At 42.6% G+C, this 18,187-nt stretch overlaps 1 protein-coding gene across 8 annotated transcripts in view; it reads left to right on the top strand.

The window, feature by feature from the left end:
* Positions 1–2,654: 2,654 nt before the first annotated feature.
* Positions 2,655–18,187, top strand: part of CNTLN (centlein) — a 275,372-nt gene continuing 259,839 nt past the window's right edge. For 6 of the 8 annotated variants that reach the window (XR_010588654.1, XM_042850538.2, XM_005295141.5 and 3 more), the window contains exon 1: positions 4,474–5,210. Coding sequence is in view for 5 of the 8 variants with exons in the window: in XM_042850538.2 (XP_042706472.2) it covers positions 5,094–5,210 (117 nt within the window). In the remaining 3 variants the exon portion in view is untranslated. Of the gene's footprint in view, positions 2,778–4,473; positions 5,211–18,187 lie in introns of those variants that run through there. The other 2 variants (XM_065549483.1, XM_065549484.1) reach the window with 2 other exon arrangements.

Here is an 18,187-nt window from a genome sequence, read left to right as displayed (position 1 = left end):
AGATTGAGCCTCCTAGGCACACCACAACATAGGCACCTGCACTGCGACTCTACCACATGGCCCCACTTCTGCTGTGTCTCCTCCACATGTCTAGTGGTAGTAGCAGGGCCTCCCCCTTACCTCCGAGAGAGACTGGGATAGTGACACAGGTCACTCCTGCTCTCCCCCAAAGAGCAAAAGCAGGGTCCCTCTAGAGAGGAAAAAATGGCAGCAGCCAGGGCTCTAGTGTTCACCCCAGCAGCTGTGGTGAATCTACTTGAATGAGTGGGCCAGGCTGTGGCACTGTCCTCCGACCACAGACAAAGTCCTCTGTTGGGGCGGTGTTTGCTAGAGTCCACACAACTGAGATAACAGCCTATGATGATGTAAGGGGCAGTTCAGCCCCCTCAGCTATTGTTTCAGGCTGCCTGAAGATACAGATGGATGTCATGGCATTGGTTATGCTCGCCTCTTGTTTTCAAGTTTTAATTCTCAACTATGAGGGCTAGAACTTTTTTTTTTAAGTTGAAATTCTAACATAATTATTATTCCAAGTGATTCCAAGGCTTGGTCTACACTACCCCCCTAATTCGAACTAAGGTACGCAACTTCAGCTACGTGAATAACGTAGCTGAAGTCGAAGTACCTTAGTTCGAACTTACCTTGGTCCACACTCGGCAGGCAGGCTCCCCCGTCGACTCCGCGGTACTCCTCTCGCCGAGCTGGAGTACCGCAGTCGACGGCAAGCACTTCCGGGTTCGACTTATCGCATCCAGCCTAGACGCGATAAGTCGAACCCAGAAGTTCGATTTCCAGCCGTCGAACTAGCGGGTAAGTGTAGCCAAGGCCCAAGAGACAGAGCTCTAGGCATGGGCCTGTAGTACCTATTTCTAAATCTGTCCCTTGCCAAAACTAATATCACATCTGCTGGCACTAATAGGATTTGAGAGCACACAGCACCTCACAAGATCAGGACTGTTGAATTGGAGGTAAGGATGTACTGGCTATGTCCAACCATACTGAGAAAGCCCATTTGCTGGATGGATTACATAAACCATTCATAATGGCACTAAACTGAGGTCAGACTATGGTTCTTAGTCTAAAAATGTGTTACTAAAAAACAATAAAAACAATTTTTTATTTCCTTTAAATATGTTCTTAACTGATCAAATGAGCCAGATACACCAAACCTGAAACCCAAAAAAGAATTCATCTTGACTGGGGCAGAAAAAGACATCACTAATTACTCACCTGCAAGGTTTCTGATGCAGAAGGTCCTACTTGTAGAGACTGCTGAGGGAAGTACTGAAACAATGCATCTTCTTGCCCAACCTGATTCCTAGCCTGGTTCCTTACACCTGCTTTTCTTCATCACCAGCTCTCCTCTTGATGAGAGTATTGCTACTTGAGCACTCACCAAGTTTTGCAGCAGGGCATGCCAGTGTAAATCCTGAATCACAACAATGCTTGTAAAGCTGATCTTTAATATATGGGATGAATGTACAGCAGGGTTCTTGTGTGTATTTGTGTATCATGTGGTGTATGCACAGAATGGGCTGGTAAGGGTGAAGGATGTGTGGGTGTGTGTTGCCAGCTACCATCCCTCAGGCTAAGAAGAGCCTCATATGTGTCCTCTAGTGAATGCATGAAGTCTGGGTGGTCCTAGACTCTGCTGTCCCTTCCAGTTGCCACTCCTAGGGTTATGAAGGGCATCATCTCTTGTGCATTCAGCCTGGGTGGCCGTGTCCTCTTCATACCCTTTCAGAGCTCTAATGCAGATCTCCACCCTTTTATTTTTCAAATAACCCCTCTATAACCAGGTGACTTTCCTAGTTACTCTATTAAACAGTCTATGCAACACATGTAGGGTCAACATTCACCCCCTTCCCTGGGATTCAACTTTGTTAAGAAACATAAAATCCAGTCCCAAGGCATAGCTATTCAGCCCATCTCCTAAATTCATGATCTGCTTACTTCTTTTAATTACTTCCAGCTGGAGATCCCTCCCTCCAGGCCTGATATTGCTGGCAGGTATTGTTGGGTGGGGCCAGTTTCACCCCCATATCCAAGACAGATTATTAACCTCCTCCTTCCCTGGTGCAATGTGGGTTTGTTTATTTCCTCTCACTCTCATTTATTCCACTGCATAAAGAGACGTGTCCTAAGGGCTGCAGTTTCTGAGTGATGTGACTATATCTGAATTTAAGATTTGGCTTACACTTAAAAGTTATATTGCAGACCTACATCAGTCATGGGAGTGAAGACACACCCTGACCTAGTTATGCTGACCAAACCTCCAGTGTAGACACAGCTATGTCAATAAAAGTGTGCTTCTGCCAATGTACCTTACATTGTGCAGAGAGGTGGTGTTCCTACACTGACTGAAAAACTCCATCTGTTGTTGTAGGCTGTGTCTACACTAATGGGCTATGTCTGCACAAGGTCCGTAGTGTAGATATAATCTAAGATTTCATTTTAAAAGACAAAATTGCCAGCCTTTGTGGTTACGAAGAAAAACTTGAAAATGTAATTTCCAGTGCAATGATGTCTGCTTGAGTCTTCAGTCAGCCTGAAACAACAGCTCTAGTTACCTCAATGGTCTTTTAACACCAACTCCCACAGCTTTGGGAAGCCCCACCCAAAGCTGCACCTGAGGTCTGTGGGTGGCAGGAGAAGAAAACAGTAGAATCCACCTGGGTAGCTATACCCTGGTGCTTTGCTAAGTGCTGAGGGCCTCTTGATGTCACTTGTGCCTGGCAGAGAAGATCCCTGTTGCTCCTCTTTCTTCACAGGAAGGAGTGAGTACCTGTCACTGACATTCTAAGTGAGGGTGAATACAAGGCATGGGGTGGGACCAGGTGTGCCTAGGGCACTGAATTGTCTCACTCCAGCAATGATTTTATTAGAATCATAGAATTGAAAATGCAGGGCTAGAAATGCTGAGGGGCGACGAAGTTCTGTAACATTTTGACTTTATTATACTTTTGACAGACCACATAATCGTGGTACTTATTTACTGCCATAACCAAAGGACTTGAAAAATAACTCCTATTACACAGAATTTGAAGAGGGGCTTTAAAATTATTTAGCTTTAAAAAACTGACTGGTGGGGCGTGTATCTTGAATTCAGCATTTAAACAAGACATTTTCATGTAAGTGAATTTCCAAGGGTATACTGTATATTTGAGATCTGTATAAATTGGTAATTGTAAAATGTTTTAGGACTTTCCAGTTGTTAGCAACAGTCTGGACAATCTTGGTTTCTATTGTTTACTGATGTTAAGGTGTTACTTCCCTTTGGTGTTGGATTGCTTTGCACAAAACTGTTGATTGTAGGGAGGAGGGAAGGGGAGTTGGCAAAAAGTAAACCTTTAAAACATAAAACTTGTTTGCAGAATAGCATTTTTAATTTAAAAGAAAATTAGTGTTATAATTCTGTGAATTTTCTTTTTGAATTAGTGATATTGGAGGCTGCCAACAGGTGGCATCCTGTTTTGTTTCTTTGACGATTGTGCTTAAGAAAGTACTCTTGCTAACCAGCAAAAGCACTTTTATGTTGGTATAACTTTGTCTACACCTAGTGCTTTTGCCAGTACACAAATGAAATAAAAACACACCCCAAATGACATTACTATACCATCAAATGTTTATAGTAAAACCTGACCTAAGTTAAATGATGCTTCATTTGAAACAGATGCACATTAAAATGAACTATTTGGGCTTGAATAAGAATTTTGTATATACTGATGTTCTTCTCATGCTGCTGCTGGCTGCAAATATAGGCGCTCTGAGATGACGATTTGGAAAGATGGGCTAGAAGACTCAGGCTAATCAAGATACCGACCCTTATACCAGAACTGAGACTCTTGCATGGGAGGCTCTAAGGATTATCAAAGGAACTTGATGGATCAGCACAGTTTATCAAGGGGCTGGAAAACAAATATAAAAATGTTGGGCTACGGGCTGATAAAGACCTGTCAATCCCCCCCCCCCCCTTTGGGATAAGGAAGACTAAAAATGATCAAGAAAAACACTCATTTCAAGTCTGATCCAAAAGTGCTTCCCCAGAGAAAACCATCATTAAAGAGAATGGAATTTCCCCCTGAACTAAAGCTTGCAGCAGCAGCAGCCCCTTGGAAGTCCCCAACCCCCCTTTCTGGGAGATGAAGGATTTTACTTGTATGTTGTGCGGCAACACATTCAGGGCCCCACATTTTCAGCGGTGTGTGGGAGTGCAGAGTGGGGGGACGGAAGAGGACGCAGAAGTCCACCTGCAGTGGAGAAGCAAAGGGAGGAAATGTGTATGCGAAGAGCTGGGCAGATACCCGTTTACATGGCTGCATTTACACGCCTTGTGCAATCATGGCTGAACTCCTGCATTCAGGATTTTTGTGCAAAACGCCGGTACCCACGTGGCATTCCCCTCCCACCGCGGCGTCGCGGGGCCGGAGGCGGCAGACACGGGCGGGGGGAGGTTTATGGAAACTAGCGGTCACCCATTGACTTCAATGGTGGCTGAGTGCTGCCCCTGAGCACCTCACGCCGAAGTCAAGCCAAGCACCCTGTCTCCTCCCCTCCGTATCCAGCGGCCCTCAGCCCGCCCAGACCAACTGGATCCTGATCCGGCCCAAAGCCCCAGCTCTGGCTGGATCCAGCTCACTGCTGGCTCCGCTCCCACCACTTCTAATGGTTAGGTCACAGGGCTGGATCTACAGCTGGGCCCCATCACCCTCGTTACACCGCCCCCTTCGCTACGCAGCGCTCACTCAGCCACCAGCCCGGCGCTGAGGGCGGCAAAGAGCGAAGCCAATGGCGCGAAAAAAACCACGCATGCGCGTCCGGGACCCATGAGCTATCGAAAACGAAGCTAACCTTCCAATCCCTTCTCCCCACCGCTTGCTCTTTTGCTGTCCGTTAAACTGACGTCGTCGTCATCATCGCGCTGCGTCCTTTTTTCTGCGGTTTCCGGCGCCGCCCGCGCACGGTCAATGGGGAAAAAAAAAGCCGGATAGTTTAATGTGCTTGGTTCACGGCAACTTTTTTTTCTGGAGCGGGCGGGCAGAAGGGGTGCAACCCCTTCCCCTAGGCCCAGAGCGGCGACCTGCTCCCCGAGCATGGCTTCCAGCAAACGCAAGGAGCCGCTCTCGGCGGCGGCAGCAGCAGCAGCATCTCGGGTCCTGGAGCTGGAGGAAGAGCTCAGGAACCTGGCTGAGGAGCTGAGTCAGTGCCAGGTACCAGAGAGAGGGCAGGTCCTCCCGGCCCTGGGCAGGGCTGCGAGGGGGGGGCAGTGCCCCCACGGAGCCCCCCCGTCACCTGGGCACCCCCGGCTCTTCCTCCCTTGCCCGGCCTCCTCCGGGTGGGGCCCTTCCAGCCCCGCGCTGAGCGCGCATCCTGCTAGGGCTGCCTTGGTCCTTGCCCGCCCCTCACTGCCTGGGCTAGGGAGGCCCTGAGCCCCCCTGCGGGCCGCCGGCCTCTGCCGCACCCCTTTGTGCCCGGGCCAGCGTTCAGCCGCCTGCGCCACCCCGGAGCTAGCTGCATTTCAGTGGTGCCGACTTGCCCCCCGCTCGCCCTGCTGGTTGCCCCCATTGGAAAGAGCAGCCCGGCAGGCCCCCCCCCCCCCCCGACCAAGGTTAGGAGCTACACCTGCATCCCAACCAGAATGACGAATCACGCCTGCGGTTGTGACAGCAATTTGATTGCACCGTTTTGGTCCTTGAATAAAGCCGCGTTGGCTTAAAAGCGAGGGTTTGTGGCACATGTGTCATGTAGTTCCTTGAAATGCAAAGGGTGGCCTGCTGTCAGTTACCTTAGTGAAAATTGTTCAAACACTACACAAAGCAGGGATAATGCATCATAGAGAGACACCTGAGTAATCTTGACAGTTATAGTTTAATCGCTTCTGTTTGGTAACAGGCGTATTTAATGAAAATAAGGAAGGATAAGACCTTACCACTGTACTCTGCTATAAATATTTGCCAAACAAGAAGAGGATTTTGGCAAGACGGCTCAGCAATGGGGCAGTTGGGGTACTAGTTCTCTGGCATATTTCTTTCCACTCCTTTTGCAGAAGTTGGCCTGGTTGGGTCTCTCCAAGTTGTTGCTAACAGGGTCAGGAAGGCACAGGGGGAGAATAAAGCATCGCTATTAGACCCAGTGGATGTTAACATTGCTCAAGCAGTATTTATACACCACTTCTATGCTCCGCAGATGTAGGAGTAGACAGCTAATGGAAGCATGGCTTCTCACAGAGCCTTATTGTGTGGGAATGATCCATGAGAGTAGCTATGTAGAGGCACAGGACACCCACAGATCTTGGGATTCTCACTCATTGCCTAAATGATGAAGGGAGAGTTAAATAAGCTCTCCTGATAATGAAAACTCACTGAGTTTTCTCTTCCCCTTCACCTATGGGGAGAAAATTCACTAAGAGAAGACTCTGCAGTAACTTGTTGGCTGAACAGGAATTACAGTATCATTAAAATGAGTTATATCTGTAATGCACTTCACTTGAGTTTATTAAAATTGATTATATTCACATCAGAATAGAACAAATTGAGTTTCTTTTTTAACTAATTTATTTAGAAAGTTTTAACAAGTTTACAAATCATTGCCATGAAAATATCATACAAAATAAACATTACAACAGTGAGGTTTTGTTTTGAGAAACATTATATAATAATCAGATCTCTTTATTTAACAGGGTGTTTTCATGTTACACAGTGAGCATCTTTACACTACCTACAACAAGTTGAAAAATTGAGTTCCTAATCACATTGGCATTATAGCTTGGCATTAAAGTAACTAGGGCTATGTCTCTACAGCAGTTTGGAGTATGCGTCGGTGCACTGGTAGACTAACGCGCTAGCTCGGCTTGACCTAGTGCACTAAAATAGTGCAGTCACAGTGGCTAGCTCTAGTACAAACTCGCCCAACATCCTGGGTATGTATTTGGGTGCCTGTGCCGCCACAGCCATGCTGCTGTTTTTAGTGCGTTAGCTTGAGTGGAGTTAGCACAGGCAGACAGATGTGTTGGGAAGCACACTTCCAGCTGCTGTGGAGACATACCCTATAGTCATTCAAAAGCACAAATGGTAGTGAGACACCTAATTCCCATTGTAAGTCATTGGGAGTTAGACATGTAAATTTCCCCCTTCACAGACAACAGATTATATATTCATTCATTTACTTGTAGTAAATACATTCCCATTCCTCTCTTGTTGAGTTCATTCCAGCTCTAGTCAGGTGAACACCAAAATGAGATTTTTATTACCATATCTATAAACAGACACTTGTACTACACTCAGCTCTGAGCAGAACTATTCATTCAAATGCTTTTCCCCAAGTGGGACAAGAGAACAGAATGAAAGTATTTTCAGTATTGTCCCATCCCTTTGGGGAACCAGAAGGTATGCTTTACAACTACCGTACAGTGAATAGAGGAACATCTGAATTTTCATTTAGGTAGTCACATACTCTTAAAGCTGTAAATCTATGTGGCAGCAGTTTACAGTTTCTATTTTTTCAGATCTCTTCACAGTTTGCATATAATATGTAGGTCTGACTTTTAAACAATGAGTATATAGTTGTCTTAAAGAAAATTGAATATAAGAATGTTTAAAATGAATAAAAACCTTTTATATCTCTTGTTGCTTTCACATTTTCTATATATTAAAACGCTTTGTTTAATATTATAGTATCGTAGTTCCTAAGAGGATGGGAGGAAAGTGGGAGGTAGAAAGCATGGCAACTACAAGGTGGTCCCAATCATGACCGGTTTGTTTAATGAAATTCTATCTACCTATATTCCCATTGCAGTTTGAAGTGGATATGGCATTCTTCAGTTCCTGTCCTAAACTGGTGTGTACTATTGCTGTGTGCTGTTAAAACAGCTACATTCTATACCACCATAGTCTCAATTTTAGTAGTAAATTAAACTATACATATTAATGTAGCTTGTAACATAGGGTCTAATAGGATGAGTTGTTCTATATAAGTTATCTTAATGTTAGGCTTTCTTTGTAAACCTCTGGCAGTTTTCTTTGTATGCTATACTCCAAGAGATGTATCACTTTATAAAGACTAGCTGAATTGGAAAATTGCATGTAAGTATTATGTAAATGATTTTAAAGAGGAACTGGGTGGATGGGGTTTATTTTTCTGTTCAACAAACAATTAAAGTTCCAAAATAAAGTCTACTTGGGGCCCAGTTTAACAGTTTTACCAGCACCCAAAATATATCCGAGCTAGAGCTGTTTGGAAATTTTACAAATTAATATTTTTCTGTAGGAAAAATATGGATTTGTAGAAATTGACATGTTCCCGCAGAATGTGTCAATTTTGATGAAACTTCCAACAATAATCAGATAGGTTTCTGACATAAACTAGGCAGGTTTTCTGCCTCCTCTTCTCAGCAGTCCGCTTGGTGAGCTGGAGCTCCCCAGGCTGGTGGGCTGCTGTGTAGTTGTGACTCCCCATGCTGATTGGCTCCCTAGGAGAGCAGTAATTTGTTTCCAAAACTGATATGTTCCCATAGCAGGAACATTTCAGAGTTTTTGTGAGACTAAATATTGAATTTCGGTTCCATGGAAAACTTTAAGGTTTTGGGTTTTTGTAGCAATTTGAGATCAAATATTTTCAAAAACTCTTGCTTTTTGTTTTGCAGAACTGAAATTCAGTTTCCCAGCTAGTTCTAATCCTAACACTTAAACTAGAAACTCTTCCCATCCACAACTTCTTGTCAGGTCTGAATCACCTATCCGTTCCAGGCACTCCTGAGCCATCTTGAGCCTCCACAACCCTTTCACAAGGGTCAGGGTGACTTTCCTCCCCTTGTATTAGGGATTCACATGTCATCCCAGGCAGTCTTTATCCTTACCTGATGAAACCTAACCACCGCTGCTGCTGTTCCCTTTCAGGTCTCCCAATGGGAGTACTCCTGATACTCCCTGTTCTCTTCAGGTAGGGAGGCAAGGGTATCTCTCTCTGTGACTCTACTGGGAGATAGGACCTGCCTATTCTGCTGTCCCTATCCCACCAAGGTGAGATGTAATCCAGTCTCCATCACATGATAGGGGGAAACTAAGCATAGATGTAGTGTTGCCACCCCAGGTGTTCAAAAATCATGAATTAGTCTCCTCCAAAATCATGAGATTTAAAAAAATTCCAAACCCTCAAATATGTTTTGGATTCTTTTTATTCACCTTCTGCTTTATGAGCCTTCAGGGTACATTCACTTCAAACTGTCAGGCTCCTCTGCATAACCAGACAGCTAGAAACTTCTTTCATTTTTTAAAATGAAAACTGAGATTCTCCTGCCATCTCTTGACTCCAGGAATTGGGGCTTAAAGAAGAAGAATAAATATTGTGAGACTCATGATAAAATTGTGAGAGTTGGCAATGCTGTAGGTGATAGCGTGGCCTGGACCAGGGCCACTCCTAAAAGTACCACCAGCCTGTAGCAGGGAAAAAAGTTTTTCTGAGAAGTGGCATCATTGCATTGTAATCCAGGATTACTGGATTATCTAAAGTGAGGTGGGTAAAAATAAACTAGTAATCCAAAATGCCAATCCTATAGGTGATTTTAATAAAACTCAGCTTCAACTAGATTAATTACCTTCTATGTGCATGGCTGCTTTTATCACACTTTCATTAACATTCAATGTGCTGGTAATTATGCATATGTTTTGTCTGCAAAAAAGCATTGCATAGAGGTCTCTATGGTCAGTTTAAGGGCTAGCTTTAAATTTCAGTAATTTCCTTTTCCTTTATTTTTGATTCACTTAAATAGTGCTTTTCTTGCAAAGATCCACAAGCTATTTAGGTTCCAAGAAAACACACTTAGGTGTAACATGTTGTTTTTCATTGAGATTTTATTGTTCCCGTTCTATGGATGGATTGATTTGGGAAGAAAAGGCATGCCAACGGTCATACAGTGAATTATGACATGTTTGGTCTCTGTTACTTGCTTTAGCTGCTGTAGTCTGTTTTAGTTTTTTTTATGCTGCTGCCCATCACCTTGGTATCTGAGCATCTGCTATGTAAAATAAATAGTGAAATCTTTAGTAGGCTTCTTGGAGTCTCCAGCTGTTTTCTGTATTAAAAACTCTGACTAGGGTATTTTTTTCTTGTTATGTGGGTTTGGATATTTTGGTTGATTTGTTTGTGTCATAGGTTTATATCTATTTCTGTAGGCAGAAAATGCCATTGCTGCAAGTGTCATTCTTGCTTGGGCAGGAAGGCTTTTTTGAAGTGGAAGGATTTGTCATGCGCTGTGAAGATGGTCAGGTTTGTGATTTGCTAAATCTGTGGAAGTTAGTTCTATATCCTTATCGCCTTGGTTGAGAGTGCTATTTCTCTGGCTCTCACGTGCTTCTTCCTGGGTTTTGTGATCTGTGTTGTTCTAGAGAAGCACAATTGTCGGGGCAGTTAATACACAGGCAGTTTGGTCTTTTACATAGATATGTCTTAAGCTATTACTTGCTTTGAAGATTAGGCCCATGGCCTTGAACTGTGATCTGAAACTGACTAGAAGCCGCTGGAGACACTTGAGCAAAAGCCTGATGAGCTCACAGCAGCTTGGACCATGGAGAGAAGTATTACAATTCTCTGCAAAGCTAGTCATTCAGAGGCATGCTGCTGGCTGCTCACTGGTTCTTCAGCTAACAGAGATTAGGTGATTCTATTTTTCAGTTCTAAATATCATCTATTTTTTTCTTTTGAGTCTTTACAGTGAAGTTAAAATAAAAATGTCTAAACTTATATAAACTTTATTTGTAGACAGCTTTTGTTAATTTGTTCTCCCTGACTGACATGCTGTTTTTACTAAGAATCAATGTGAAGGCCACTCACTTGCAGTACTGAGACTTTAGGGATGTAAGTGGCTGCAATTAGGTAGCAGACCTGTCAGTTGTACCACATTGCATGGTACTTTCTGCATTGTCTCTTTTAGGTCCCTCCTTGTTCCATTGTACTGTGTTTTCATGTGATGTCCCACAGGGATGAGCAGCAGTAGCTGGCTGTTGTGAGGGAAAGAGGCAGAAACCCTCCAATAGCAGCTGTGGCCTTTGCTTCTCCATTTCTTTCTCCAAGATTCAAAGCGATGTTCCCTAGAAAGGAGCACAGTCATCCACCCATAGGCTTTTTCAGGCAGGGGAGGGATGAAGAAGTTGGCCTGCTGCATTATTCATAGCACGGGAGGAGAGAGAGCAGATGGAGAAGGTAGTGGAGCAGGCTCAGTTGCTGGGCACTTTACAGGCTCAGAGGTTCCACTCTCTCCCGCTTCGCCTGTCTTGTGAAAAATGTACATGTTCAGCCTTCTCTCTCTGACTTCCCCCTATCCATGCAGGAAAAGAACAGTGATTTCCTGGGGAGCTGGGCTTCTTTTCTCTTCTCCTCAGAGAGGAAGGGGGTGAGGGGAGAGAAACCACCACACACACCTGGTAGTACCTCTTTACTGGAGCATTCCACTTGAAATCCATGGGACTGATTACTGAGTTATAATGGCAGAATTGGCCCCTGTAGCAGACTCTCTGATGAATATTCAGCTATCCCTGAAAACTGATGTGCTTTTCATCTGAAACAGCCGAATATCTCACATAACCCAGGAGTATTATTCCTCCTTGATAGTGTATGTTTGTAAATGTAGGGTTTCTAAATTATGAAAAAATTGATAAAATTGATGTCATAACCATATCAATGATAAAGAACATAAACTCCTCATTGCTGTTATTTCTTTGAAGTTTTATGAGGTGGTGTTTGAGAAGGACCTTATTCTCTTCACATATCATAGTTATTTCCTAAACAAAAATGGGGAAAGTGCCATAAATCTAATAGTTTTCTGCCTGTGTGTGTCACTTATTATTTTTATGTTTTGGTTAGCCCCTTAAAATGAAATGTTCTCCTGCCCAGGCTAAGGTTTCTTTGTTTCTTTCTCTTTTTCTTTGTGACAAATATGGGTAAAACCAAAATACTCAGAGTAGAAAGTTTTGTACTGATCTGAGAGTTTCAGCAAGTAAGGGCAGATCTACACTTAAAACCCTGCATTGGCACCGCTGCACTAATGCAGTTGCGCCGCTGTAACACTTCAGTGAAGATGTTGCTATGCCGACGGGAGAGCTTAACTGCATCTGTCAGTGTTGTTAATCTACCTCCCTGACAGGCGGTAGCTATGTCGGCAGGAGAAGCTCTCCCGTCACTATAGGGCGGAGGGGGGACGGTAGGCCAGTATAACTACCTCGCTCAGCGGTGTGGATTTTTCATCAGTGTTTACCCCATTTTCAAGCAGAAATAGATGGATGTCAAGTCTTTGTACTTGCATTCATTAAATACTAGTTTGTTTTATTAGTGATTAGGCCAAGACCATGCATTTATTGGTGCCTAGGGATGCTAGCTGTTTGTGTGTGTGTGTGTGTGTGTGTGTGTGTGTGAACTCAGATATGTTGTCATAAAGAATCTGAGTCCGATGAGTCTGATTGGAACTGGTGCAGTCAATGATCAGGGCTTACCAGCGATGCCTTACAGATGGAGAAGTAACTATGTTCTGTACTTAATTTATTATTTTCAATTGCTTATAACTTTGACGAACTTGTCTGGACTGAAATTTTTCATGCTAAGTCTCTGCAACCTGATGAACTTTTTTTTTGAATGTTTGAGGGAAAAAAACGTGCAATTGTTGCTGAGAGTAGGGCTGGTTAAAACTAGACATTTTTGCCAACATTAATTTTTTTCCCCTATCACTTTTATTTTTTTAAAGATCTCTAGTAGCCCCTGGGTTTGGTGCGGGGACTGGTCTCCTGGCTCCCATATGAGTGCACTTTTCCCTAGGCCAAATGGTATGCTGAGTTGGGAGATGAAGCTACTGCTTCTGCAATTACTCTCCCCATATTGAAGTTGTAATTCTGTGGAGTTTGGAGTTTGCTTAATGCAGCTGGAATGTTCCAAAAATTAAGAGCACGTTTCTAAAAGGTTCTACTGAGCATGTGGAAATGGTGAGTCTTACCCCCCCCCCCCATCACCTTCGCAATGGCTTATAACTTAACTATATTTGAATGGATTTTCACTGTCCTGTGCAAGGCACCTCTCCAATCTCAGGACTATCTTCCTACTAAATTTTAAGATTCTGCTCTAAATGCTGAGGCTACTGGAAATTTTTTTAACTGTTTTTTTAATATTGGCAAATGAAATATACCAGTTTTTAACTTGCCTCACTCTCTAGCAACTATCGCAGTTTTTGCTGAAACATTTAAAAAAAAGTTCATCAGGAGGCACAGAGCAATCACGAGCCATTTTAGTCCAAACAGTTACATTTTGTGGATGTTACAAGCAACTGAAAACAGAAAGATTAGGCATCCTTAGCTACAGAACATAGTTACTTCTCCACCTATAAAGCATAACTAGTAAGGCCTTATCATTAGTAGCACCATGATGTGACATCAATGACAGATGCCTAAGGATCTGAAAGAGTTGCGCAGTTATTTTTAGCTGAGCTTCAGGGCTAGCATTAGACCCAAGACTTAGCCACACTGACTCTCAAAATGAATATGCCAAATTTATGTGTTTGGTTATGCCGTCTGTAAAATGAGGTTACTCTTGCATTCCCATATTCAGAAGTACTTTGAAACTTAGATGAATGAGCATTATGCAAATGCAGAGAATCATTAACAAACAGCAGCCAAAATTCCTAACTCTCAGCCCAATGGTCTAACCATTAGACCACCTTCCCTTCCCAGAATCAAGAATAGAACCCAAGAATTTTGATTTCCAGCATTCTACTACTGTCTGACAAGTAGTTCTGTAACCTACTGGCAAAGTGTGTGTCATGTTCCTTTCTAATGGCTAGTGCATAAAAAAGGCTAACAACCTACTACTGCTATTTGCTCTGGTATCTTTAGCTCAAATAGTGGGGCTCTGTGCTGTGGATTTGAAGGTTGTGGATTCAAATCCTTATGGTTACTTAGGTAGGATTTTGTTACAGTTGAACAGGATGGAGGTTTTTTTTTTCATTTTCTTAAAAAAAAAAAAAATCCTAAGTAATTCCATACAAAAAAGGATTTTAAAAGAATGTTAACATTACAGAGTCAAACACTAAGAAGGCAAGAAGCACCAGGTTAACGATTGGCTGAAGGTATGCAAGGCATGGTGATAGTCTTCTCTGTACATCTTTTAAAAAGAACAGTGGAAGCTGTTGAGTGCTGAGCTCTTTTTTGAAAATCTGGCACAGTACATAATCTTCTCTTACAGTGGGTTTAAAATCAAAAAGCTATTTATTTTTAACATTTTAATGGGGGACCCTTTGTCTCATAGGGTCAGTGTCAACCGGTGTTGGCAAGAATAAGTCATTGCTGGTGATTCATCTACACTAATCTATTATAATTACAATGTTGCCCAATCTTACCATAAGTATGGGTATGTTTTAGTGACGGGTATTTTTAGGAAAAGTCATGGACAGGTTACGGACAACAAACAAAAATTTGCGGCTTGTGACCTGTCCATGACTTTTACTATATAAATACCCCTGATTAAAACTTAGCAACTCCTGGGGCCCTGGGGTGCTGCTGCTCTGGGGGGCTCCAGGACATCGCTGTTTAGGAGGGCCCTGGGGGCTGACAGCTAGCCCCAGCACTGGTGGTGGGGGGTGATTGCTGTTCTGAAGCCCCTGGGACTGCTGCTCTGAAGGCCTCTGGGGCGGCCCCTGGGACTGCTGCTACTCCAGCAGCCCCTGAGGCCACCGGCACTGGCACCAGCTGCCTGGGGCTGCTCCAGCAAGCGGCCAGTGTGGCTGGCCCCGGGGTCTGCCTTAGCAGCTGCCCTGTACGACTGGCCCCATTGGCCACTGCTCTAGTAGTGGCCAGTGCAACTGGCCCCAGGGCTGACCCCGGGACTGCTGCTCGGGTGCTCCCTGGGGCCAGATGCCCGGGGTCACCCGAGTAGTGGCTGGTCCCAGGCCCACTCCTGGGAAGACTGCAAGGGCGCTCCCTGGGGCCACCCAAGCAGCAGCTGGTGTGGCTGACCCCGGGGCCAGCTGCTTGGGTGGCCCTGGGGTCAGCCGCACCAGCCGAATTTGTGACTTTTGTGACCTCCGTGACAGAACCGCAGCTTTAACCATAAGTCTACTGAGGTATTACTTTTCAATCTCTTTAAAACGTCACTTTGATAGCATTTAGTGCAGACATGAAAATTGATCGTGTTTGTGTTTTTGATACCAAAATATCAGGTCAGTCTTGTCAATTAGAAATGAGTTGAAATGAATATTTTCAGCAAAATCGGTAATATTAAGACTTCATGGTCAAAAACGAATGTTTCCCTGTGAAATTATGAATAATGGCAGATAATGTCAAACCATTAATACCTGTTACAGTTTCTAAGGCATCTGTATGGTGGTCTTGTATAGACTAAATATTGCTGCCAAAACATGGCTATAACAAATTTATAATTTCAGTAGTCCATACGTGCGTCAAGCAATATGAGTTCTGAATAAGAATGTAATCTCTGTGGTATAGTAAATGACAGTATGTTCCCTTTTGTCACTTTCTGTTCAAAAGAATACTCCTTCTTTGTTGCCTAAATTATTAATAGAGACAACACAAAAGGAAATTCTTTTAAACTGATAAAAGAGACACACATTTTATTTTTTTATTCTAATACCACAGATTAGGTGTTCATTGTAGGTTCTAATATTGCAGTATGAAGGAATTTCAAAAAATAGATTTTTATAGTGCCAGCTTTAAAGACATTTTATCTTCAAGCTGATTGGACCGATAACTTCAAGATATATATTTTCTTCCTGATTGTGTCTATCTTGCAATTATATATGATTGTGCATACCGTGTGCTTCCATTGATGAGACTTGTGAACTTGAAAATAACTCCATTGTTGTTTCAGAGCCTGATTTTCTAAAGTGCCAATCGCTTCTGGTCAGGTACCGAATACCCTAATCTTCCAATGACTTTAAAGAGAGTTGAGGAACTCAGCACCTCAAAGTATCAGGCCCTATAATGCACCAGAATATTCTATACCGTGTATTCACTTATTTAGTAGGAATGGATCATGGGGACTGTATTTTTATTAAAGGGTTAAGTATGTGACTGAAAATTACATAGAGCACCAGCACAGTAGGACTCAGAGAGTGTGCACTGCTGGCATATTAGCGATGTAATTTTAAAACCCATGTGACAGACACATCAAGAAGCAAGTGTATGTGTAAAATTGTGTGTAAAATTCATACCACAGCTTGATTAAAGACTTCTTCCCTTTAGCTAGAAAACTTCATTTTAGATGGTAGGGGAGACCAAAGAAATCCATCTTAAGAATTTTATTGCTACATATTTTACTATTTGTAACATCCATGTCTTTGCATGCCTTTTCAAAAAATTCTTTACAAGCTAATCTGATATTTGCTTATCTCAGTAGCCTATTTTGCATTTCCGTACAAATTCTTCCAGCCCGACAATCATGCATAATTTCACTTCATATTGAAATATTCAGTTCATAACATAGAGACTATACAATCTCTGATTATTTTACCTAGAGTTTTTCCTAAAAACTACAGTAAACCAATAGCTCCCTCTGTCCTCCATCACTTTCATTTTTCTCTTTCAGGGCATTCACTGGTATAAATTCTGTCATTCATATTTGTACAGTAAATGCATTGTTTCCTAAGTTTGTGTTGCCAATTTTTCCTTTTGTTTTGGTGATATTCCACTTCTTGAAGTCAGGAGATAAGGAACATTTCCCTTTTCCAGTGACCTGTTGTTTGTGTATATATCTAAAAGCTTTGATGTTATAACATCTTAAGTATTATGTCAGTTGGTTATTTATTCAATCTATGCTAACTACTAAAATGAGCTCCCACCCTAAACCCTAGATGAGGTAAACACTTAGTTAATATATACAGTTATACAGAGGAAGCAGACTTCCCCAATTTCTCCATGTGCATAGCACTACAAGTAGCACAAATGTAAACAAAATTTAAGCTCCTCCATATAGTCATCCATCACTACCCAGACTCTCATAAATGTCCTATTGCTCAAGGCAAAGGAGAAGATGCATTTATGTTTTGTTTCCTGTTTGTCAGTATGTCTTTCACAGCTGCATTGCAAGCATCTCCTACAGCCTAAGAATTTGATTCTGTTACTTTGGAAAGGAGCTGAAGAAATGGCTGAAAATCTTTTTTTATTATTTAGATCAGAAGTGTTCAAGTCTTTTTATGCTGAGGATGGCATTTTCAGGTTTCCAGCAAACAGATGGTTATCCCAATTTTGATGTACATTTACATACATTGTAATAACAAAATAAATGGCCAGAGCAGCATTTTTGTTCATATTTCCCTTCAAAGGGGAATAGAAATTGTATGAATTCAGTTGCAGTAAGAAGCTGCAGTTGGTCACCTGGAGTGAAAGGGCAATGGGAAACCATGTCTTGTGACTCTGGTCCACACCTCATGCACTTCTGATTTATTGTCCCAAGCAAATGTTTGTTGTTGTTATTCATGCAACATGAACTTTGTGTAGCGCTTGTTTGTTATTAGTCTATAGTCACTGATTAGGGTCCTGCTCCTGCTGCCATTAAAATAAATGGCAAAACTTCTGTTTGTTTCAATGTGAGCAGGACCAGAGCCTAGGTTATTCATTTCCATATGTCTGCCAATATGATGATGATGAGGTATAATTATTTTCATTCCAAACTGAAGAAGAATTCCACTGTTTTTGTTTCAAAACTGTCACTTTCTCCATTTGAGACGTGACCTGCAATCATTGTAGTTGCTTTGCTGTTCAGGGGAGACCATCTTGCTTTCAATTTAGTTCCCAAAACACTCTGAATATTCATGTTTTATACATCTCTATTTCCAATCTCCACATTTGGTTCCAGAGAGAACAGCTTCTTTTTCTGACATACAGTGTTGTTGTGGATACTTTTATTTTTAATGAGTAATTTTGGGGAACTTTTAAATGACATCTGTATTCTACCCTCTCTATATAAGTTCTCAGCTGCTCAGGGTACACTCATGCCGACTTCTCTGAGCAACTAACATACATTGAGTAGACTGAACAGTCCTTGGATACACTGAAGATTGATCTATCCCAGGTCTTGACAGCTGTAGAGATAACTTTTTGTGCCAACTTCAGGCTTGCAGCCTTGTTTCAGAAGAAATTTTTTGGCTCCCAAGACCATTCAGGGAGCAGTCTTACCAAGTCCATTAATTGTGCCAAGA

The sequence above is a fragment of the Chrysemys picta genome, chromosome 6 (assembly GCF_011386835.1).
Source record: "Chrysemys picta bellii isolate R12L10 chromosome 6, ASM1138683v2, whole genome shotgun sequence".
NCBI lineage: Eukaryota > Metazoa > Chordata > Testudines > Emydidae > Chrysemys > Chrysemys picta.
The sequence above is the reverse complement of the archived record's forward strand: the minus strand, read 5'-3'. Positions and strand labels throughout refer to the sequence as shown.